Source organism: Sceloporus undulatus, chromosome 3 (genome assembly GCF_019175285.1).
Source record: "Sceloporus undulatus isolate JIND9_A2432 ecotype Alabama chromosome 3, SceUnd_v1.1, whole genome shotgun sequence".
Lineage (NCBI taxonomy): Eukaryota > Metazoa > Chordata > Lepidosauria > Squamata > Phrynosomatidae > Sceloporus > Sceloporus undulatus.
In genome coordinates this window covers 194,344,833-194,368,751 of record NC_056524.1, presented here as the reverse complement: position 1 = coordinate 194,368,751, position 23,919 = coordinate 194,344,833, and the positions used below count along the sequence as shown (strand labels likewise).

General features: G+C 42.2%; 1 protein-coding gene across 3 annotated transcripts in view; it reads left to right on the top strand.

Annotated features, from left to right (window-relative positions):
* The window catches only part of BTBD16 (BTB domain containing 16), a 75,292-nt gene extending 55,177 nt beyond the window's left edge, over positions 1 to 20,115 (top strand). For 2 of the 3 annotated variants that reach the window (XM_042456288.1, XM_042456287.1), the window contains exons 13-17: positions 6,031 to 6,113; positions 7,362 to 7,439; positions 8,964 to 9,062; positions 12,330 to 12,518; positions 18,709 to 20,115. In XM_042456288.1, coding sequence (XP_042312222.1) covers positions 6,031 to 6,113; positions 7,362 to 7,439; positions 8,964 to 9,062; positions 12,330 to 12,518; positions 18,709 to 18,777 — 518 coding nt within the window. In that variant the 3' untranslated portion in view covers positions 18,778 to 20,115. The remainder of the gene's footprint in view (positions 1 to 6,030; positions 6,114 to 7,361; positions 7,440 to 8,963; positions 9,063 to 12,329; positions 12,519 to 18,708) is intronic. The other variant, XM_042456289.1, reaches the window with a different exon arrangement.
* The last annotated feature ends 3,804 nt before the right edge of the window (positions 20,116 to 23,919 follow it).

Below are 23,919 nucleotides of genomic sequence, written 5' to 3'. Positions count from 1 at the left end.
CCATGGCCATTTTATATTTATTATTATATTATTATTTTATTTTATTTTATTTCTAAAGCACTGTAAAGTACAAATCACTTAAAAATAAAACTTACCAAAGGCCTACAATTTAAAAATAAGTATTAAAAATAGGTTACTAATATAACTAGAATTGGTTAAAATAAGCAAGCAACCATTTAAAAACATAAACCTAAAGTCCCCCCGTTATTGAGCTTTTCCAGTGCCTGCCCCATTACCTCCTCATGGGATGAATGTCATATTTTTGTTTCATTTTTGGCTTATTTCGGGGGGGGGTGGGGGGCGGTAATGAACCTAGTAAAAACAATTGCATTTTGTAGACTGCTATGTGCCATTTTTAGACAATTGCAGATTAAAATTATGCATATTTTCCAAAAAAAATTGTCTGGATGTTTTAGGAAGGAAGACAAGAAATCCGTTGGCGGGCTGCACCTGTCCCCACCTTTGTGTTTTTTTACCATGCTTCCCAACTGGGGGGTCATATTGCACCCTGCAGTATGAAGGTTAGTTATCTAAATGGCATCGAAATATACTTGTGAAATCACATCCAGTATAATGAAGTCCGAACAAGGAGGTCACAATGAATAAAACACCGACATCAGTTGCCTGAAAAGCGCGATGAGGTTTGCGCTGAACCACTTCCACCAACCCTGCTGACAGCATACTCTCCCACTGTCCCCGTTGGCAGGACAGTCCCAATTCATCCTCGTCATCTTATTTTTTAGCGTTTTAAAATTCCCCCAATTTCTCTCTAGTTACTTGTTAACTCACAAGAGGCGAGTATGAAAAGGGAAGTAAATTTGTCCTTCCCTGAGGCTTCGTCATCAAAGCAAACTGCTGCAGTCTCTCCTAGTGTGGTCATTCCACACCCCTCACCTTTTGCCATCTTGACATCCTGTGAATTGCTTGGCCTCATATACCCTATTTTCATCTATGCCCCGTTGGCGGGTATATGACGAAACACTTCCCAGGACAGAGTCTCATCTGTTTCTCCAGCAGCCATTCTCAGCATAACTGTGCCTCGGGATCCGAACTTCCCCAGGGTACGCCCTTTTCGGATACCTGAAAAGCTGGCTAGGGAAAAAACTGTTTCGGGTTACGAAAATTTTGGGTACGAAATGCATTTCGGCGCGAAAATCAAACGCGCAAACGTGCAGTTCTCGGTCCCGGGCTAACGGACCAGCTAAGGGGCTGCGTTAGGGGTTAGGCTGTGGGCGGATTTGAATTTGTTAGCCGGCAGTGCTTGGCTTGCAAAATCAAAGCTGATCATTGGATTGGTCACGACTTGGGGGGGTGCTTTGCTTCAGCAACAAAACCCGTTGCTTTTCTCTGCCCCTTGTCGGCCCGTTGGCGTGTTTGCGGCAGCCGCTGATATTCTGCGCCTTGAACTCTTGGTTACCACCTTGCCGGTTCCGACCTTTCTCCTGGCCTTACTGCCTTTGGCCACTCTCTTCTCCTCCGCCTCTTCCGCCCCTCGCTCCCGCGCGCTACACCCCCGCCCCCGCACCGCGACCGCCCCCGACAGACAACGTCGTCTGAAGGTGTTCGGTTTTGTCTTTCTTCTCTCCTTTTCCGTTGTCTGCCCCGCCCTTTCACACGAGCCGAAGAGCAGCTGCTGACTTGGCGAGCCTACGGATACCGCACGACGTATCACAGCTGGGCGCTGCCCAGCTGCACACACACCACGCGCACCACACCCGGGTCCAACGGCTGAGTGTTGTAGAGCGATCTCTTGGTGTAGCCGCCTCGGAGTAGTGCAAGTCGAGCTACTAGAGCGTTCGACGTGTCCGAACCTCAAGTGGAACCAAGAGTCAGAGCTCAGAATATCAACTCTTCCTCAAACACTCCACCGGGCCAGACACAAGGGGGCAGATAAAAAAACAAACGGTTTTGTTTCTGAAGCAAAGCCACCCCCCCAATTTCGTTAGCCAATCACGTGATCAGCTTGATTTGTCAAGCCAATCACTGCTGCTAACGAAATTCAAAAATTCGCGCCACAGCTAACCCCTAACTCAAGCCCCCTTAGCTTCCGTTGCCCTGGAGCCTATAACTGCACTTTGCATCGTTTGAATTTCGCGCCGAAATGAATTTCGTAACCCGAAAATATTTCGTAACCCGAAACAAGTTTTTCCCTATCCAGTTTTTTCGTATCCCGAAAATTTCGTAACCTGGGTATTTCGTATCCGCGGCACCGTGTATTCTGAGGAATGGCTGCTGGTAGAAACAGATGAGGACCTGTTCCTGGGAAGTGTTCCTTATCATTCCTCCCACTTTTTCATAGATGAAAATTAGGGTATCTGAGGCCAAGCAATGTCACAGTATGGTCAGGATGGCAAAAGTTATGGGTTTGGAATGAACAACAAGCTAGGAGAGACTGCAGCAGTTTGCTTTTGACAAGCCTCCAGGAAGGACAAGATTACTTCCCTTTCCTCCTCTCCTCTGTTGAGTTAAGCAAGTACTAGAGAGAAATTGGGACATTTTAAAAACATCTAAAAAAATAGATGACTGGATTTTGGGACTGTCTGCCAAACTGGACAGTTGGAGAGTATGCTTTCAGCAGGGTTGGTGGAGTGGTTCAGCTTCAAACCTCATCTCTCTTTCAGGCAACTGATGTCAGGTGTTTTAATTCATTTTGACCTCCTTGTTCTTACTTCATTATACTGTATGTGATTTCACAAGTATATTTCGATGCACCATTTGAGATAAACTACTATCCTACTGGGGTGCCATATGACGCCCCAGTTGGGAAGCATTTAACACAAGGTGGGGACAGTGCAGCCCCCAACACTGATTTCTTGTTTACCTTCCTAAACAATCCAGAACAATTTTTTTGGAAAATATTGCATAATTTTAATCTGGCAATTGTCTAAAATGGCACATAGCAGTCTACAAAATGCAATTGTTTTTACTAGGTTCTTACCCCCCCCCACCCCCCCCCGAAATAATCCAAAAATGAAACAAATTGACCATGCATCCCACTGAGGATGTATGGGGCATGCAAACTGGCATAAAGCTCAGATAACGGGAGGTACTTTAGGTTAGTTTTTAAATGTTGTTGCTTATTTTAACCAATCTTCTTATATTATTTACCTATTTTTTATACGTATTTTTAAATTGTATGCCTTTGGTAAGTTTTATTTTATTGATTTGTACATTTACCGTGCTTTAGAAATAAAATAAAATAAAATATAATAATAATAATAATAAAATAATGGCCATGTCAGCAGCAACCAAGAGAGATTGGTGGTGTTTCCAATGAGTAAATACTGTGTTGTACTTTGACTGCTAGTCTATCAGATCAGTCACACTGCTCAGTTACAGAAGTATGATTCCACGTGATCTGCCATGGCTAAATCCAGTGGATCCTGGGTTTGTGTTTGGTGAGGCACAAAATCTCTCAGGCTGAGATTGCTAAATGCCGCTCCCTAAATGGCCAATCCCAGGAATCCACAGGAGGAACCATGGCGTTCAAGTGGATAATAACACCTAATTGTGTTGTGCCTGTTCCACCATCCTTTGTGAATTGATTTTGTTCTTCTGTCTGCGTCACCTCTCGCTTTCTCACTTGCAAATCATTTCCATCAGCAAAATGTGGACTTCATACGACTTACAGATATATCTATGGGTGCATCTGCACTGTATAAATAATGCAGTTTGACCCATTTTAACTGCATGGCTCCACCCCACAGATCTTTGGGATTTGTAGTTTTGGAAGCACCAGCACTCATGGAGAAAGTTAAGTAAAGACCTTGCAAAACAACCTTATCAAACCGGGTTTTTCCTGCTCAGAATGAGGGTGAGTGTGGATTGAGCAATGCGAATTCACCTCCTAATTAACATGTATTTTCACACCTGGTTGCTTTCAATGGGAGCCCTTGTGTCCTCTTTCCGCGGAGCTTGCGACAATGATTCCTTACGGCAGCTCATTTTGGAGAGTTTCGCTAAAAAGTGGATTGACAGGATCCGCATTCAAGCTGGATTCGAATCCACTGCTGTTTGTGCTGGTGTGGAATTCCAATCTGCTGGTGCTCTGGAAGACCATCGCAAGACCCCTGGGTTGCAAATCTCCCATGATGCCATGCTGGCATTTTGCCCCATTTCCTTCCGGGTCCCTTTCTGCTTTCAGGGCACCGGGGCTCCATTGGAGCTCTCCTCTCCTTCCCTCTCCTTCCCCACTGCACCTTCTGCAGAGGATTCTGGCTAGCCAGCGCTCCTCTCTCTCTCCTTCTCTCTCCTCTCACACACACAACACACACACACACACATATATATATATTATACACATAAACACACACTCACATACATACATACATACAGACACATTTATACACACAACACACCTATGTATATATACACATAAACACACACATACACAATTTCCCCCAGATTTTTGCCCTACAGTTGACACACACACATGAACACATCACTACCACCAACAAGAAAGAAGCTGTGTGTGTATGTTTGTGTGTGTGTATATATGTGTGTGTGTGTGTGTATGTATGCACACATATACAGTGTGTCAACTGTAGGGCAAAAATCTGGGGAAAATTGTAAATGGGGGGGTGGTTGAAAAAGGTAGAAAATCAATTATGGAATATTTTATTTTATCATGATTCAAGAAAACCTCTGAGACTGAGACAGTGTGACTTGCCCAAGGGGTTTTCTTGGGAGGATTGTTCAGAGGGGTTCATCCTTGCCAACCTCTGAGGCTGAGACAGTGTGACTTGCCCAAGGGGTTTCCTTGGGAGGATTGTTCAGAGGGGGTTCATTTTTGTGCCATCCTCTGAGGCTGAGACAGTGTGACTAGCCCAGTGGGTTTTTTTTTTACACCCAAGTAAGGGATCGAACCTTTGTCATCCTCCACCGCTGCCTCTTGCAGCACTTCCTCAGATGCATCTAGGTGCTCCAAAATATGTCTTTGAATTATATTATTATTATTATTATTATTATTATTATTATAAAGAAAGAAGTTGGCAGCATAAGCTTTCCTAAAATCTGCTTCCTCAGATGCATTTAGTCTCAGAGGTGCAACAAAATCTCTATAAGGATGTATATTAATGTTTTTGAAATAATTTAAGTTATTAGTTTGCTGAGGCACCAGAGCTCTCTGACAGAGAAGGCTCAATGTCTCAGGACACTACAGTTCCCAGAATTCCATAGCACTGAGCCAGGACAGTTAAAGTGGAGTTAAACCAGATTATCTCCCCAGTGTGGATGCAACCTAAGAGAAGGCAACTGTTCCAATGGGAAGGAGAGGTGTAGATGAAATAGATGAGGAGAATGATAGGAGAATAGATGTAGATATACACTGTAGCTGAAATAGATGAGGGGAATGACAAGAGGATAGATATAGATATATGTAGTTGAAATGGAAGGGGGCTCTGACAGGGAGGATCCCTTTGAATTTGGCTGCCAGGGATGGGGAAATAGAAGGGAGGAAGAAAGGTGCAGCTGTCATTCAGGTGAGGGTAGCATTCGCATGAAAGTGGAACCAGGCTCCCTTCTTCACTCCGGAAGTGCAAAGGTTCAGGATCCCCCACTGAGCATGTGCAAGGGTCCCAATTCGAATCATTCAATCCCCATGGCATGCACTGGTGTGGAAATACAATTTGCACTCACTCTGCTTTGCATGAATCTACACCACGTGACTTGCCTTGGATTCGATTCCCCCTCAGTTCGAAAGGGCAACGGAAGGGCAACCAGGTGTGAAAATACATTAACATAATAATGTCAGTTCGCATTGTTTGACCCGCAGTCACCCCTGATCTGAGCTCCAAATATCATGGTGTGATAAGGTCCTACAAATCCTTGGATTCCATTTCCATAGCATGGAGCTACACCACTTAAAGTGGTGTCAAACTGCATTAATTCTACATTGTATCCTGTCTTTTTCTCCTTTTAATGAGGTATTTCTGTTACAATAATAGCAGGGGTAATAACATTGCTTGCTTACTTACTTTTTCTTTCCTGATTAACACCAGGATAATGATTCATTTTCTTTTTCCCCCAAAGGTAAACATCTGGAAGAACTATGGGGGATTAACTTCCTTCCGTTGCCATGGCTGACAAGGATCTTGTCTGATCATTACCATGCAGTGAGTTGGTATGCTTACTACAACATGTGCATAGGAAGCTTTAATTCATTTCAGCATCACAGGTTTCTGATCTGATACTTCCCTGGGGGCTGCCTTGAAGTTGCATCTGGCTCTAACCAGGAATCTCTGCCTCCAGTCCCAGAAATGTGGAAGCTCTTTAGTAACACTGTGGTAATAGGTACTTTGCAGATATTCAGAAATACTCTTTTCCTCTATCACTTTTTATATCTAAACCAAGCCCTGGTCTGGAAGATATATGGTGTAGTTCAGTAGAGAAGCATACTGGGGGAGAGTAATATAATTTCTAATACTACTTAATTAAGATAATGCTGATGAATCAAGCTTTTTTTCCCGTTTTGTTGCACATTTCAATGCCCTTCGTGTAGTTCTAAATTAAGCCTGAAGGGCCACTGGTTTCATATAACTTCCAAAGGACAGCTGGATCCATTTCTTTCAGCAAAGGTGACTGTCACAGATTGCTGCAGGACTCTTTTCTGTTTGATATAATAAAACTGTTTTGTTGTTGTTGTTGTTTTTAGAAAGATGTTCTGCAGGTTAGATATAATTCAGCACAAACAGTAAATTTGTTTCCGTTGGGCAGTATGAGAGTGTCAACTGCATGGGCCTAAAAGAGATTCATCTTCTTATGAAGCATTTTTTTTTAAAAATGAAAAGTTGTGTATAAAGGAGTCAGTGTGCATGGTACTTTATAAGGCGGAGGACATAGAGCCATGTAACAACCCAAGTTACTCTAGAAATTAGTTCAAATTGGGGCAGAGGTGTGTTTAGTGAGTCCTGAAAGAAAAGGGCATTGACTTTTCCTCCCAGAACTTCTCCTTTCTGAAGATGATGCAGGAAAGTTGTATCTAAACAGGGGTTGTATCTAAAGAGTTGTGGTAAATACCTGCACCAGCTTATGGACACCCCTTTTTTGTGATACATATCTAATCACCACAAAACAAAACTAAAGATTTTGGCAAATCAAAGGAATAAGTTTTCCTGGTCTTTCTGAAGTGGGTGTGCCATGTTATGAACCAGAAGCAGACCTGCAAGATACAAAGAACCATTAATAACTCAAACTGCAATAGAGAAAACCTGTGGCATTGTGCCAAGCTATTATGAGGACTAACATCTGGCTGACAGAGAAGTCAAAGAATAGCACTGTTCATTCTGTTTTATTGGGATCCATCTTTATTGATGAATATTGAAGAACCCTTCTTGACAGATAACATTTCCCTTGCCTTTCAGCTAGAGAATGGTGGTGACATGACATTTCAGAGGGACTTTAACACTCAGGCGGTGCGATTTGGCTTGGTGCTTACACAGGTAACTCTACACTACGAAACAGGTTATGTCTCCCTTATCTGAAGTATTCCAAATTCACAAATTATCCACATAGATGGTTAGACAGTGGCACCTTTGCTTTCTCAGGGGTTCAGTGTACACAAACTTGGTTTCATGCACAAAATTATTTAAAACTATTGTATAAAATTACTTTTAGACTATGTGTATACGACGTATATGAAACAAAAATGAATTTTTTGTTTAGATCCAAGATGCCTTATTATGCACATATATGCAAATACAACATCATCTAAAATCCACAAAACAGTGATACCTTTATTGGGACAACCAAAAAGCACTTTATACATGTTGCAAGCTTCCAAAGTGCCACTGGCTTCTTCATGACCATCTTTTAACAAAGTAAAACAAAACAAAACAAAAATTAGATGATTATTTTTATAGCATATGGGCTTAAGTGGCTAAAAATGGCTCTGGAGCAAACATAGTTTGCAGTCTTATAACCACTGACCGTATTGTACATGCAACTCATTGAACTCAGAGGGCCTTACTTCTGAATAGACATGTGTAAAATTGTGCTCCACAGTAGTACTTCTAAAGTGGTGGTTTGTGAACCAGCACCAGTTCCCAAATGCTCCTGGTCCCTGGAGAGTTTCCAGAAAAGAAACAATTGTAGCAAATGGGCATAAATATGGTGCCCATTCCTAGCACACCAGGCAAGGGTAATTGCTGGTCCCCAACTCAAAATAGCGAGAGAAGCACTGTTCCACAAAACTCTTGACATTCTGCAGTTTTTAATGGCAGAGTTACATAATTCTTGCTGCATCTGTATGTTCAGAAAAAAGGTTCATTGAGTTCAATATAGCTATACGTTTTCAGGGTGACCAGATGTTATAACCACAAAGGAAGACAAGACACCACAAAATGTAGGATATTCAAGAAAAATCTAGGACATTATAAAATAAAGCTAAAAACAGCAGTATAAATATAAATTCATGCTTCTTAGTCATGCTCAAAATGGAGGACATTTTGAAATTCCTCCTGGACAGATCCTGTAGGACAGATCCTGGAAAAGGAGAATGTCTGGTCACCCTGAGCATTAAGCACAACTTTTCCATTAAAACTAATGGGACTTCAAAATACTTCTTTGCTTGGATTGTGCCAGTTGAGGGGGGGGGGGGGGTTCTGCACCCCTGCAATAAGGAAAGCAATATCTTGTAATTTATTGGGATAACTTCAAAACTATTTGGAATTTACAGTATTAAAATGTTATTTACAGGAGCTCTGTGGATAATTTAATTTGTTTGTGGACGGTTTCATCTTTCCTGCACCAAATCTGCTTCTCACTGTTCTGCTATGGTTCTTATATTTTCAAAATAATAACAATAATAAAATTCAGTAATCATGTTTCCCCTTCACAAGCCTGACAAGGACTTGTGAGTTGTTTCTTCCTCTTAAAAGATTCTTTGCTGATATTTTTGCTGACATAGTTTTGAGATTAGCTGGGATAAAGTTGCATTTAAAAAAAAAATATGCTGGCTACTTTAGGAACCAAGATACCATGCAGAAGTTATTTCCATTTATGGATTCTTCTTTGAAATAAAAGCAGTCAGGCACGATGCTTCAGCATACAGTTTTTACATGCAGGTAAGAAAAGCATAGAGACTTGCCAATGATCTGTAGTCAGCCCTTGGTATCTGCAGGGGTTTGCTTCTAGGACTCCTTGTGGATACCAAAATCTGTGGATGCTCAAGTCCCATTAAATACAATGGCATAGTAAAATAGTGTCCTTTATATCAAATGGAAAATCATGGTTTGCACACACATACACACACACACACACACACACACACACAGCCATCTGTGTTTATGGAGAGCCAACTGTAGAATCATGGATATGCAAATTACGGCCTTCAGGCTGCATGTGGCCTCCCATGGCTGGTTTTATGCCTCCCAGATTCAACCCTCAGGGCTCTTTTGGGGATTCCCCCTCTCTGCAAAATCCCCCCAATGCTATTTAGGGGATGTAAGGGGGCATTTCTGCCAAGATTTGGAACTTCCATGAGACATTTTAGGCCTAGGAAATGCTTTTTTTTAAAAAATGGAAGTAGACCAGAAGTGTCTTCCCATCACTTCTTGGTTTGAGAAACAGTTTTTCCTGGGAATAAAATGGCTTAGAGGACCTTTAAAATATGGCCAAAATGTCTCTAGAGACCCTAGGAGTTTATCAGACAAGGGGAATTGGAAGTATAATCAGATGGCAATCTGAACGCAATCATGGGGTTTAACGTTATTGCGTGATAGACCGCCACAGGCAAATTCAGGCAATGGGAAGTCAGTCCGAAAGCAATCATGTGGTTTCACGTTATTGAGAGATAGACTGTCACACACAATTTTGGGCAATGGCAAGCTATTTTCAGGCAATGAGGAGCCAGTCCGAATGCAATGTGCATTTACGTTATTGCGCTAAACTAACGAATTTAAGTGAATGCGTTCTGGCCCCATTTTCTTTTCATTCGAATTGAAGAGAAATTCCTCCCATTTGATAAACTCCCCTAGATGATGTTGGGAGGGATTTGGGGATTTTGCCGTGTGGGGTTTAAATAGTCCTGGCTGGAAATGTTAGCTATTGAACCTCGGACTGCTCAGGACAGCCTATCTAGATTTTTTTAGTCTGACAGACAAGATGTGCTGTTCAGCAGTTCTGAACCCTGGGATCAAAGTGAATGGGATCTTTCACCTGCAGTGGCTGCCCTTTTGACCCAGGTGGCTTCCTCAGCTGATTTATTGCTCCAGCTGAGGATCAGCTCCAGGCCTGTAGCTGAAGATACAGAAATGGTTGTTCTTCATCGTCATCTGCCTCTCAGTCTAAGCAGATGTGGGCTGGTCCAGACTCCTTGGCCTGTCCTTTTTGTGACCAAACTGCCTCTCCTGGAAGCTTTCAGAAACATCAGTTCCTACTTAAAATAGGTTGCAGAGCTCCACTGTACTATTTAACATTTTTTTAAAATCCCCTTTTTCCAAACCAGGCATGGTCTTCCAACCACTATGAGGTGCACATGTTTCTTTCAGAGTAAACCAAACTGTTCCCAAAATTGGGCCCCAAATCTGTCATAGTTGATTATTCCTGGTTTTAGAGGATTCTGCATAGTGAGAAAGGAGAGTTTAAGCACTCTAGCACCTTTGTTGATTCATATCAACAAACCAGTTTTAGCAGTTCTCATCTCTACCGGGAGCAGGTCTTCTATCAAGCTAATTTGTCTTACCAGTAACTGTCAATTTAGCAGGACCAGAAGCAGTAGTTGAAGAAACAGAATGGCCACTTGACCCTCTCGGACATGTTATGCCTGTTTCTGCAGCCATTGCTCAGGACCAACCTGGAGAATCAATATGGTTTATTGGTTTGAGTGTTGGACTAGAATTCTGGGAGACCAGGGTTGAAATCTACATTCAGCCATGGAAACTCAATGGTTGACCTTCGGCAAGCCACACTCTGTCAGCCTTAGATTAGGGCAATGGCAAACTATCTTTGAGCAAATCTTGCCAAGAAAAACATTGTGATAGGTTCACATTAGTGTTGCCGTAAGTCAAAAATGACTTAAAGGTGCACAACAAAAACAGTCTACACCCAAACACTTTGCATTTTAAAAGGGATGGCTCCCAACAATGAATTGTTGCTAGAAGAATCAGTCCCTTCCCCTGCTCCCCTTTGCAGGTTATTGTGAGGACTGTAACTACTTTCAGAGGAAACAGTGAAGACTGAGGTAGGAGCAGTTGACATAGTCATTCCTCCTTTAAAAAAATCCTGGCAGACTAACCCATTGAGCCCTGGTTCCACTACGGAACCGGATTTGCCCAGGGAATTCTGCCTCTCTTGTCAGCAAAGAAGAGAAAACATAGGACATAGATTAATGTCTGTGCCCTCAAATGTTCTCTCTGCAAATCCCAGGACAAAGGTGATGATGGGAAAGAAATGTTGTAAAAGTGGTTCTTCAGCTTCTTAGACACACCTACCAGTATGAGTTATGATACCAACTAGTTGGAACACACCTAAGTCAACATGGCTCAGAAACAGCCATAAATATATAATTAAAGGCTGATTAAGGTGGTTTGAAAAACACCAGGATGTAAAGGCAGATAGCGCGCAGGAACAATGAGGATGAGGATGTGTGTGTCATGTGCCATGTGCCATGGTAGGGTTGCCATAATTCTCTACTAAAAACCGGGACAAAATGTAGGACAAAATTTAGACCAAAATATAGGACAACTGTAGGATAAAATTTAGCCCAAGATGTAGGACATTTAAGGTCTTCCATTTTTCTTAAATGTCCTATATTTTGGGCTAATTTTTATCCTACAATTATCCTATATTTTGGCCTAAATTTTGTCCTACATTTTGTCCTGGCTTTTAGTAGAGAATTATGGCAACCCTACAAGTGAGTAAGCTGTATTCATGGCCTAGTTTTTCATTGCTACAGCCTGAAAAATCCAGGCCTTGGTGACACAGTAGGGAGATAATGCCAAACTCCCTGGGCTCTCTCACTGAACTCTGTGGTGGTTGGTACACTGATGATATTGTGATGAAAAACGGATAAGGACAAGCTTAAGGGAGGAAGGCTTTTGTGGGACTTTCAGCCCCTCTTTTTCTCACCATTCTGCTTATGCCTCTTTGGTGTCCTTTCCCCCTTCTTTGCTCATCCATGCAAAAGACAACTTCTCATTAAAAAACAAAACAAAAATAGAACTGTCCATAAAGTAGCCAGTAACAGCCACACCACAATTGCTTGAGCAATAAAACTGAGTGACAGTAATCTCTCCTAAATTAGAAAAAAAAATGTGGGGGAGGCATTCAGAATTTTGAGTAGCTTCAACACACACACACCAAGAACTGAATTTAATTCAATGTCATTTCAGAGAGTCAAACATGCAGATCCTATTATATCCTTTTTTACTGCCGAGCGCAGCCCTGTCAGCTTAAAGCAAGAGCGTGAAGTCAAGTATGAAATAAAAGCCCAGTGCCAGATAGATGGGAAATGGGAGGAGTTCACTACCGAGAGACTAACTCAAAAGTTTGGTGTTAAGAGACCTACCTGCAAAAGTACGGTAAGGAATATGAATGGATAGTGTTATATCTCCTTGCAATGACATTTGCACAGGGAGGAAAAAACCATGATATAGATTCAAAAAGCTGTTGAGCTGTATATATGTCATTTCTCTGCATCTCAAGAAAGATGCATTTTGTGACTGGCATAAGTATAATCTAAACAAAAAGAAGCTGTCATTCAGTGGGTTGGGGCACTTTTAAAGGAGTAACAAAGTGTTTGTGTGGGTTTAGATCATTTATATCTTGCCTTTCCATTACAATACTTTAGATGGCTTAGAGCAGGGTTGGGCGGAAGGTAGATCCTGATCTGCTGGTAGAGTTCTGCATTATTTGCTGTACTTTGATTAGATTTTCTATCTTCCGGTTATTTAACAATTGTAGCAACAACAACAACAACAACAACAACACTCCCACTCTTCAAAATTACTGTTCAAATTAAGAAAGCTTGCAGTAATTAGGAGTAGCTTTTTGCATGGAATGACTGTGAAAGTGTCCATTTCTGGTTCTTGAAACCAGTTCCAAGATACAGGATTCTTTAATTTTAGGCATATGTCTTTTCACTGGACTCTGGTTAGAAGGTCATGGGGTGCAAGTTAAAAATGCAACCCTAAAGTCAACCCACTCTAGGTTTGAAGCAACAATTTCAAATAAGAAATCTGCAAGATAAAGGAAAGAATATTAGGAGACAATTGTTTAAAATTCAAAAAAATATAAACAAAACAAGGAGTTTAAAACATCACCAGTTTGACAGGTCAAATGCCTGATATGAGTGATAAAGGCCTGTGATATCAGGCTATCATAGCGGGGACATGGTGCACCTCCTTCCAAAGGGACTTCATCAGTCTAGGCTAGGGTTGCCATTTGTCTTAAAAAAAACTGGGAAAGGCCCAGTTTTAAGGCTTGTAAAAATGTTCTGGCCAGTTACAGATGCATGCCTCAGTTTCCAATGATGTTGGGGCAGCTGAGTGGGGCACTGGAGTCTGGTCACACCACGCAGAGCATTGGGGGAGCAATGGCTTCTCCTTCCCAGAGGGCTATGATTGGGGGAGAGGCTGCAGGGGGTGGGCTTCCAGCCCTCCCCATTGGCCAGGAGGAATTTTTGAACCTTTCTTGCTGCTGGGATCCTGGTGCCAGTGCAGCAGCAGCAGCAGGGAGGCTGGGAGATTTGGTTTGCCTACCGGCTTGGAGAGCAATGGCAGAGACCGGTGACTCTGGGAAGTTTGCTTTTGTTTGTTCAGCTCCCTCCCTCCTTTCCTTGAAGGCCACTTGTCCAAACCTGAAATTATTACATATATACACACATGCACATGGACACACTCTCTCAGCCTCAGAGGAAAGGGGTCAGTTTCGTCAGCCATGGCAACGTCCCTTATACGAAACTGACCCCTTTCCTCTTCCCTCCTTCTGGCACAGTCTGCTTATCCAAACCTGAAATTATTACATACACACTCTCTCTCTCTCCTAGCCACCCCACATGAGTACAATCCTGAGGCAAGCCTCCTCCTTTCCCTTAAACCCAAGGGTGACCAAATGTCCTCCTTTTCCAGGACATGTCCTGTATGTCACAGGGTGACCAGATGTCCCCACTGCAAAGGAGGACAAGGCACTGCAAAAATGGAGGGCATTCAAGAAAAAGGGAGGACACGACCAAAGAAAAGCTGAAAACACTCCTAGAAATGTAAATTCTTGCTTCCTAGCCATGCTCCAAAAAAGGGAGGACTTTTGTGAATTCCTCCTGGGCAGAAGGCTGAAATAATAATAATAATAATAAAATAAAAATTTTATTTATACCCCGCCCTTCCAACGATCAGGGCGGCTTACAGAGAATTAAAACACACACAATCCATATTAACAATACAAGAAGATTAAAACCATACAATTACATCAACACTTCTAGAAAATAACAGGAAAAAGCCCCGTAGCCCAACCTCTTGGCCACGGAAGAGGAGGGAGGCCCACAGGATATTTATTCGGGGAATGCCTGTTGGAATAGGAAGGTTTTAAGGTCCTTCCTAAATTGGGCCAGGGTGGTAGACAAGCGGAGCTCTATGGGCAGCGTGTTCCAAAGGGCTGGGGCAGCTATGGAGAATGTCCTCCGCGAGGTGGAAGCTAACCTAGCCCCAGGCACCTTCAGTAGCTGCTGCCCAGATGTTCTGAGGGTGCGAGACGGAATGTACGGGGAGAGGCGGTCCTTTAGGTATCCTGGGCCCAAGCCATTTAGGGCTTTATAGGTAATTACCAACGCCTTATATTGAGCTCGGAAGCGAATGGGCAGCCAATGGAGATCTTTTAAAACCGGTGTTATATGGCTGGTCCTGGGAGCGCCAGTGACCAGCCTGGCTGCCATATTCTGCACCATTTGTAGCTTCCGAGTTTGGTATAAGGGTTGCCCCATGTAGAGTACATTGCAGAAGTCCAGTCTCGAAGTTACCAGAGCATGTACAACCGTTTCAAGGTCCCTCTGGGCCAGGTATGGGCGCAGCTGGCGAATCAGCCGAAGCTGATAACAGGTGCTCTTGACTGTCGCATTCACCTGAGCAGTCAGGTGAAGCGACGAGTCAAGAAGCACCCCCAGACTGCGCACGGAGTCCTTCACAGGGAGCGTGACCCCGTTCAGGACAGGTGGAATCACCACCATTCCTGGACCAGGAGAACCTATCACTAGTACCTCCGTTTTCTCTGGATTCAGTTTGAGTCGGTTTTCCCTCATCCAGCCCATTACTGACTCTAGACAGGCCACAAGAGGAGAGACGCCATCCCCAGTCACTGCATCAGTCGGAGACATAGAGAAAATGATTTGGGTGTCATCAGCGTACTGATAACCCCGCGCCCCATGTCTCCGGATGATCTCTCCCAGCGGTTTCATGTAAATGTTAAATAGCATGGGAGACAGAATGGCTCCTTGAGGGACCCCGGTTTTAAGGGCCCTCTCATCGGAGCACACGTCTCCCAGCTGCACCATCTGGGACCTCCCAGAGAGGTAGGACCGGAACCACTGGAGTGCAGTGCCCCCGATTCCCACCTCTGCCAGGCGTCCCAGAAGGATACCATGGTCTATGGTATCGAAAGCCGCTGAGATGTCCAAGAGCACCAACAGGGACACGCTTCCCCTGTCGATGCTCAGACGGAGATCATCGACCAAGGCGACCATGGCCGTCTCAACCCCGTAACCCGCCCGGAAGCCAGTTTGAAATGGGTCCAGATAATCCGTTTCATCCAAGACCGCCTGAAGCTGGATTGCAACCGCCCTCTCGATCACCTTTCCCAAAAATGGTAGCAGCAAAACAGGCCGATAATTATTATGAACCAGGGGGTCGAGGGAGGGCTTTTTTAGGATCGGTTTTACAATGGCCAATTTAAGATCCGATGGAAATAGCCCATCCCTCAGAGATGTATTAATTATCCGGCGTAACAACAATGTTACCGCCGGTCCCCCCTGGGCCGCTAACCACGAGGGACAGGGATCAAGAGAGCAGGTTGTTTTCCGAACACTTCCGATGATCTTGTCCACATCCTCGGTACTCACCAACTCAAACTGATCCAGTTTAACATAGTCCACAGAGGCTCTGGACACTTCTACCCTAGGTTCTGCTACAATGTCGGCGTCCAGACCTTCGCTTATACGAGAGGTTTTATCCGCGAAAAAGTCGTTAAACAGGTCACAGCAGGCCTTAGTAGGTTCAAGGATCTGGTTCAGGGCGGGAGGGAGCTGAGTTAGCTCCCTAACCACCCTGAACAACTCTGCCGGACACGACTCAGCGGACGCAATACGAGCACCATAGAACGAGTTCTTTGTTGCTCGTATTGCCTCTCCGTAGTCCTTTAACAATTGGTGTAGGAGAGTCTTGTCGTCTAAGCAAAGGTGTTTCCGCCAACGGTACTCTAGCCGTCGCAGAACCCGCTTCCTCGCCCGGAGATCTTCCGTATACCAGGGCTTACGTTTGGAAGCGGGCCTGAGAGGGCGCTTGGGAGCGATCCTGTGTATAGCCCTGGAAAGACCGGTATTCCAAATACCAGTGAGGGCATCAACAGAGTCGCCGTCATTTCCAACCGTGAGCCCCTCTAAGGCTTCTTGGAACCTCTCAGGTTCCATCAGCCTTCGAGGGTGGACCATCCTAACAGGTCCACCACCCCCGGGGGGGATCTGGGTGGAAGCCTTGATTTTCACCTCTACCAGGAAGTGATCCGTCCATGACAGGGGGGAAACATTAGCTATTTCCACCCACGGATTTTCCGCCTCCGAACAGAAGACCAAATCGAGAGTATTACCCGCGCAATGCGTAGGACCCTGTATCAGCTGGGACAGGCCCATGGCTGCCATGGTCTCCATGAATTCCCGAGCCGCACCGGATGGAACGTAGCTGGCTGTGAGGGAGATGTTGAAGTCACCCAGGACAAGAAGCCTGGGCGTCTCCAACATCAGCTCAGCGACCAGCTGTGTCAGCTCGTTAAGGGAGTCCGCTAATGCACGGGGTGGCCGATACACTAACAGAATCCCTAGACTGTCCCTAGCCTTTAGGGTCAGGTAAATACACTCGATATAGGAGGTCTGTCGGATGTGGTTCCTGGTGAGGGACATGGTGTTCCTATGTAGGGCATGTCCTGGAAAAGGAGGATGTCTGGTCCCACTGTATCTTTTCACCTTCTGTCCAGGAGGAATTCCAAAATGTCCTCCCTTTGGAACATGTCTAAGAACCATGGATTTATATTAATGTTTTTGGATTTTAGTTGGTCATGTCCTCCATTTTTCCTGAATGTCCTACATTTCTCTGGTTTTGTGGAAGACAATTATGGCAACCCTAGTCTAGACACATCTGGAGAGAAGACTTCTATATTCAGGTATTGGCAGGGCATGAGGGAGAATTCCTCCAAGAGATGTTAATGATTAGCAAGACTTATACAAGAAGAGGCAATCTGTTTGATATTATTTTCTGGGCATGTTGGCCATTTGTGTGGCTTAGAGGGAATTCAAATAATATATTTGACAAAGTGCTGCTGCCACAGTTATTATTTCCATGCCCCGTTCTTGTTGTAAACCCCCCCCCCCCCTGGTTATCTCTGTTCAGCATAATGACAACATATAGATGAGGAAATGCACAATGAGATGAAATCATAACTCATGGTTAGTAATCCAAGAGCTCCCATAATTCCCCCAGACACTATGACCAGTGAGTAATCCTACATATTGTGGAGAAGAATTTGATGTGGGGATGCTGGTTTCTGAAGGAGTCTCATGTTCACTATAATGAATAGTTCCATGCTAGGTTAAATAATTTCTGTAACAGAGCAAAGGATTACATCATCTTCTCTTTAAGCAAAGTGACCTTTCTCAAGGATTCAAATGACTATCTGATTGTATAGTTCAGACAAGTGGTAATATCTCTCTGCTGCTTCCTTTAGTTTGCAAACAGCTGTGAAGAAAAGGGTTTTAATGTCAGTTTAACCACATGGATAGAAGCCTCTCTTTCCATTTATAGATCCCATATACACTGAAACAGACCAGACCCAGGACATTTTATCACCTGACATGAAACAGCAAATGGTGTGTTTTCCCAGTTACAGTAAGTCCAGTGCAAAGTATCCAAAGTCAAAAGCCACAAATACCTCTCCCTATCCCTGAAAGTTAGAAAATAGTAAAAATATTTGCTAACCTTTCATGACAACTCAAAATCTGCCTGAGGCCAGATTCCTGTTAGTGCACTACACTGGCATAACTGTGCTGGCATAGATGGCAGAAACAGGCCATGGGCACTGTTGGCCATGAAAGAAGTAAAGCCTTGGAGAAGCATCTTTTGTCTGCCTTCCTTCACCAGCACTGTGCAGCCCTGGAAAAAGCAGAGTTGTGTAGAGTAGCAACAGAATTTGGGTCCTACTCTTTCTAATGGTAGGGCCAGCTCTTACTTGAAGTAGCTACTGACTGACTGCTATTTATCTGAGTTCATCTTTAAAAGTAAAAAGAGCTGCAATCGTTTGGGTTTTGAGGACTGAATTCTTCATTTGGGTTGAATATGAGGAAAAATAGATCACCAAATTACCAGACACTGTTAGCCAAAGCACACTAGTTTTATTTATTTTTATATAGAACCTTTTTGTTCTTTTTCAAATTTAACAGATTATCCATTTTACTTTTGACTTACTCACTGCCTATGTAGAGAACATGTGCTAACATTTGCTTCTTTCTCATTGTAGGTCCTGAAAGCAAGTATTCCCTCAGTTCCAATCTATGTGACATTTTCTCTTCTTTTCCCATCCTCATAAAAGACAAGGATCACTCCAGTCTCCTCCATGGAATAACTTGTTTTGACACCCAGCCACTGTAGAAGAGCCAGTATCACATGCTTGAAGGGCTGGGTTGTTCAGACAGGAGATTAAATTTGCCGTAACATGAAAATAAACTACACTCTTCTTTAAAGCTGGGCTCATCTGGATATTAATCTCATCTATAGTCTCCCTCTGTAGCTGATGCTGCTGATAGTTTATATGCTCCTAGGCATGGATTCCAATTGCCGGTTTGTTTCTTATTAGCAAGTAGTAAGCATGACCAATTCCAGAGAAAACTGGCTGTGCACATGGGATTTTTATTATGCTTTCTTCTTCCACACTCTACTGCTGGTCTTCAGCCAGCTGCATTGCAATGCACTGAGCTATTACTTATAATGGGAAATGATTAACATGCTTAACATGCCTCTTATAAAAGTATCCAGCAACCAACCTTTGTCCAGTCTTCATCCAACAGCACAAGTTACTTCCTCATAAAACACAAGTTACCTAGCTATCAAAGGACAGGTATCAGCATCTCCTAATAATTCCATCTGATAATGAAATCTTCGGCCACCAGCATTGTTTTAATCCTGAGACATAATTCAAATCTGTGGTCCTGTAGCATTATCCTGTACAAGCTTAGGCCGCAAGGGCAGGAGAGTATGGAAAATAAAGTATAAATGAACCAGATGGTTGTGAGGTGAGCAGCATTCTACCCTCTGAGATTTCAGGGCTGAGACGTGAAACCAGAAGACAGGTATGTGTAAGGTCCTAGTAATATTACAGAAGTGGGGCAAACAAGGGTTGGGAGGCAGACAGGAACTGCTTCTGAATCAAAAGTCTTAGCACTAACTGTGAATGTTCTAGCTTTAAAGCCACTCCACATATAAAAACCCAACATCTTCCTTTCAGGTTGCTCATCTTTAGATTTGTCTCCCCTTTTATAGATTAAGAGAAGTATAGCTGGCATCCTGAGTCTTGGCAACCCTACCAGACATCTCCCCCTCCCACCTCACCCACTCAGTATCTATGGAGTTCAGCCGTCAAGGATTGTACCAGTAGAACAATGACTCACAATGCCAGTGAGTCACTGACTCAAGCAAATAGACTTATGACAGCGAGGACCTACCACCACTATCAACGTAATGTTACTATCAACATCATGATCATCGTCATTGCACAAGAGTGTCATGAACAGAATGATGCCTGGAACATGTAGTAAAGATTGTGCTGTTGACTCTTGTTCCCAGGTAGGAGCATGATTCTCCTCAGATCACAATGCACCAAGGAAAGGGAAGGGTAGGGTAGGGAAACCCCCATAATATAGGTCCCACATAAGCTCCTTTGGCAGGATGCTTACAGAGAATCCTTTTAGAGGGGAAGATATGATGAATGTGTGTTTGTATAAAAAGGAGTCATGTGGAGGTGATCAGAACTTGGGCTATGGTACATACAGTGTGTGTCTAATGCTACCATGCCTCAGTCTCTCATACCCAATGACTTAACCCTACTCCTCAGCTATTATTACCCCTCAGAGCAAAACTGACATTGACCAACCACTACATCTATGAACAGGTTGGATATGTAAAAGGCCAGAAGCATGTGTCTGCTCTATGTCACATCTAGTTTAATCTTCAATAACTTCTGTCTTTACAAGAAAGCCTTTTCTATAAGATTTGAAAAATGCACTGGAGCATTAAGACTAAAATTTCAAAAGGTAGAAGTCATCGAAGACCAAACTTTCTTGTGAACCAGATGAATAAAGCAGCACAAGATCAAAAGGTTTCCAGAGCTCTTGATATGACAGTCCCAACTTCAGTTATGGAAATAATATGCCAGAGACTGAACAAAAGCCCACTTTATTGGGTATGTAAAGTTGGTAGCTACTGATTGATTAATATGCAAGAGGTTGAGCTAAAGTCACTTTATCGTTAGGTAACTGGTCAATTAATACAACTACTTACTTTGCATTTGAAAAGCTGGTGCTTGCCAGTCCAGAATGTATTTGAGAGAGGTAGAATTATTGTGGAATGCTCCCTTCTTTTTTAAAGTTTGCACAATACAAAAGGTATTTCAAAAATTCTAAGTAGTAATTCTAAGGAAAATAAAAAGAAAACTGATCAAAATTATAAACTATGCAAACATCACCTGCGTTTCCCACTAAGTTCAAATGCCACATTTTAAACTGAAAGAAACCAAAATCCCCCCCCCCCCACACACACCTTTCAAGAAATGCAAAAGACAGGATCACAGTTTGTATCTGTTAAGAATAAAAATACCAACAGAGTCAAAATGTGGGTGTTACAGGAAGCATGGGTCAGTATGTCACTGTGGCTGAATATAGGAAACATGATGTAATTGCTGGGGGATGTCAGAGGTATTTTTATATTAGTAAACAAAGCATTCAGTAACAGTGCCAGAACCTCACTACACACACTCCCCCCAGTATGGAAAAATACTGATACCACAAATTCAATCGCACACAGAAAAAGCCCTGTGTATCTCTACAAATAATACTATTTCCTTTATAGCAGGTATTCCCTAATTTCAGCATCTTTTCAAAATCTAGTTCCCTTCAGACATGTTGAACTACATGTTAATTAGTTCTATTAGTTATGCCGACTGGGGATTATGGGAGTTGCAGTCTGACTACTAGACAGCTCTAATCTGGATGATGCTACTTTATTCTCTGTATAGTATTTCACAGGAAAATTGTGGTGGATCTTGAAGAGGAGGGAAGTTTTATTTATTTATTTTGTTTATTTAAAAAATCTATATACCAGCTCTCAACAAATATTCATATTGCCTGATATTACTTCAAATACAATATTTTCCATATACTATATATACTCAACTATAAGTTGACCTCATGCATAAGTGTAGGGCAGGTTTTGGGGCCAAAATTGTGGGTTTTGATGTGAGCCATGGATAAATCAAGGGTAAAACTTGGGGGGCATGTTACCCTTATTTTCATATATATCCAAACATACCCATTCTTCCTTCATAGTTTCTTCTGAGCTTCCTTTCAATGAGGCAGAGAGTATGTCCATATTTTTTGCCTCATATAACTTGATTAGCCATTCTGCATTAGATGGAATATTTACATCTTTCCAATATTTAGCGTATAACATTCTTGTGCAGGATACCATATACAAAATGATTCTATAAGATTTTGTATTTTTTATGCTTTGAGTTATGTTTAAAAGAAACAATTTTGGATCTAAAGTTATATTTATACCTAAGATATTTTGCATTGTTTCTAGAATTCTTTTCCAAAAATCTTTTGCTTTCACACATAACCACCACATATGTATTAAACTCCCTTCTGGTTTCCCACACTTTCAACAATTATTATTGCCTGTTTTATATATATGGTTAATCAAGTCTGGAGAAAGGTACCATCTATGCATCATTTTGATATAGTTTTCTTTGTAGTTTTGGCACAAAGTAAATTTATTTGTTTCTTTCCAAGCCTTTTCCCATTCTTCCAGAGTAATTGTGCTCTTAATGTCCTGCGCGCACTTTACCATACAGTGTTTAATGGTTTCATTTTCTAAATCTCTTTGTTTTAGCACTTTATAATATTTAATTAATCTATAAATAATCACTGGTTGAGAAGTAAAGATATGTCAAGATGATTATCCATGTGAATTTTTTTTCTTTTTTGTTTGAAATAAGAGGAATAAACATTTAGCTTATAGTTTAGATATTTCCAAATGTAAAGGAAGGTGGGATAGGAAGAGTGATAAGAGTAGTAATAGCCTTGTAGAGAGTTTAGTTTTATGTGGTATGTTTATCAGACTAAATGAGTTGGTGGAATATCTAATGTAGTAAATGTATTATATGTTGTATGGTTAATGGTATATAATGGTATGTAATTGTAAATTTAAATGTTTATTTGTTTTTTGTTTTTTTTATTTTGTCATGTGTATTTGTTCGTTTTTAATTGTAATAAAGAAATTAAAAAAAAAACTTGGGGGGCATGTAACAAAGAATTTAAAGGATGAAGCAATGCCAGAGAACTTACAAAATTCCAGCAGGCACAACTATTTGTCTCATACTAAAGGCTGGATGGATGGAAGAGTAGAAGGAGGGTAAGTGCTTCCAGGATAGATACATTCTTGCCTTTCACCAGGGGATGGTTCTTTTTCTTAATATAAGAGTAAGTACAGTACTTACATTGACCCGTTGATAAATCAACTCAGTTTTTTTGGGTCAGTTTTTTGGACTAAAATTTCTAGATTTACACATGAGTATAGACAGTACTTACTTGAATTGTTGGCCTATTCACATATGCAATTCTGCTTTCACCACACAATACCTCAGGAAAGGGAAACATATCACCCTCCAGATTTTGTGGTTTGCAAGGCCCATTTTCCTAATTGTTGTCTATGCTCACTAAGCTTCTTGGTAGTTACATGCAACACTATCTGGAGAGTCTTGTCTTTCCTGTATCCTTTCCCCAGGTCAGTTTCCAGGACAGGATAGGTTGCATGGAGCTATAATAGCAGCCAAGTTCCTGCATCAGGTTTTTGTTGTGTAAATCTCTACCTGCAGGCTTATGCATCAAGTGTGCATCCAAATGCATAACCTAATGTGCAACTTCATGTGCCCTGCGTGCACAGCTCCATGTCCAGAGTCTTGAATTTAATGCAGACATTCCACATTGGACAAGAATTTTCAACCAGTTCTGTAGAAGAAATTGGGTACCAAGAATTATGAATTACTATATACTCTGTACTTCAAACACAAAGATGAACAGCATCAAGCAACCTTGAGCTTCCATAGCAAAGAAACCACACAACTGTTTTAGATCATTCTTGAGAAAATCCTACTAGCAAATACATGTCAGAATAGCAGCTTGAATGATCACAAACATTTTTACAGTTAGCCAAATTCATTATTTGTTGGTGTGTTCATTTTGGTTTTCCAAAGGGAGTCTTCAGCTGCCTCAAATTTTGGTGTTTTCCATCCAAATGGCAGGCCATTTAGTGCCCTACTATGCCCCTATGACAGCAGACCTGCCAAACTTCAGACAGATTGATAATGACTTTTTGTACTGAGACTTGATGCTAGATTTTCAGTGCATGTCTTTGTCTTGTTTTGTTACTTGGTCTTTTTAAAGGGGTGTGAAAACAC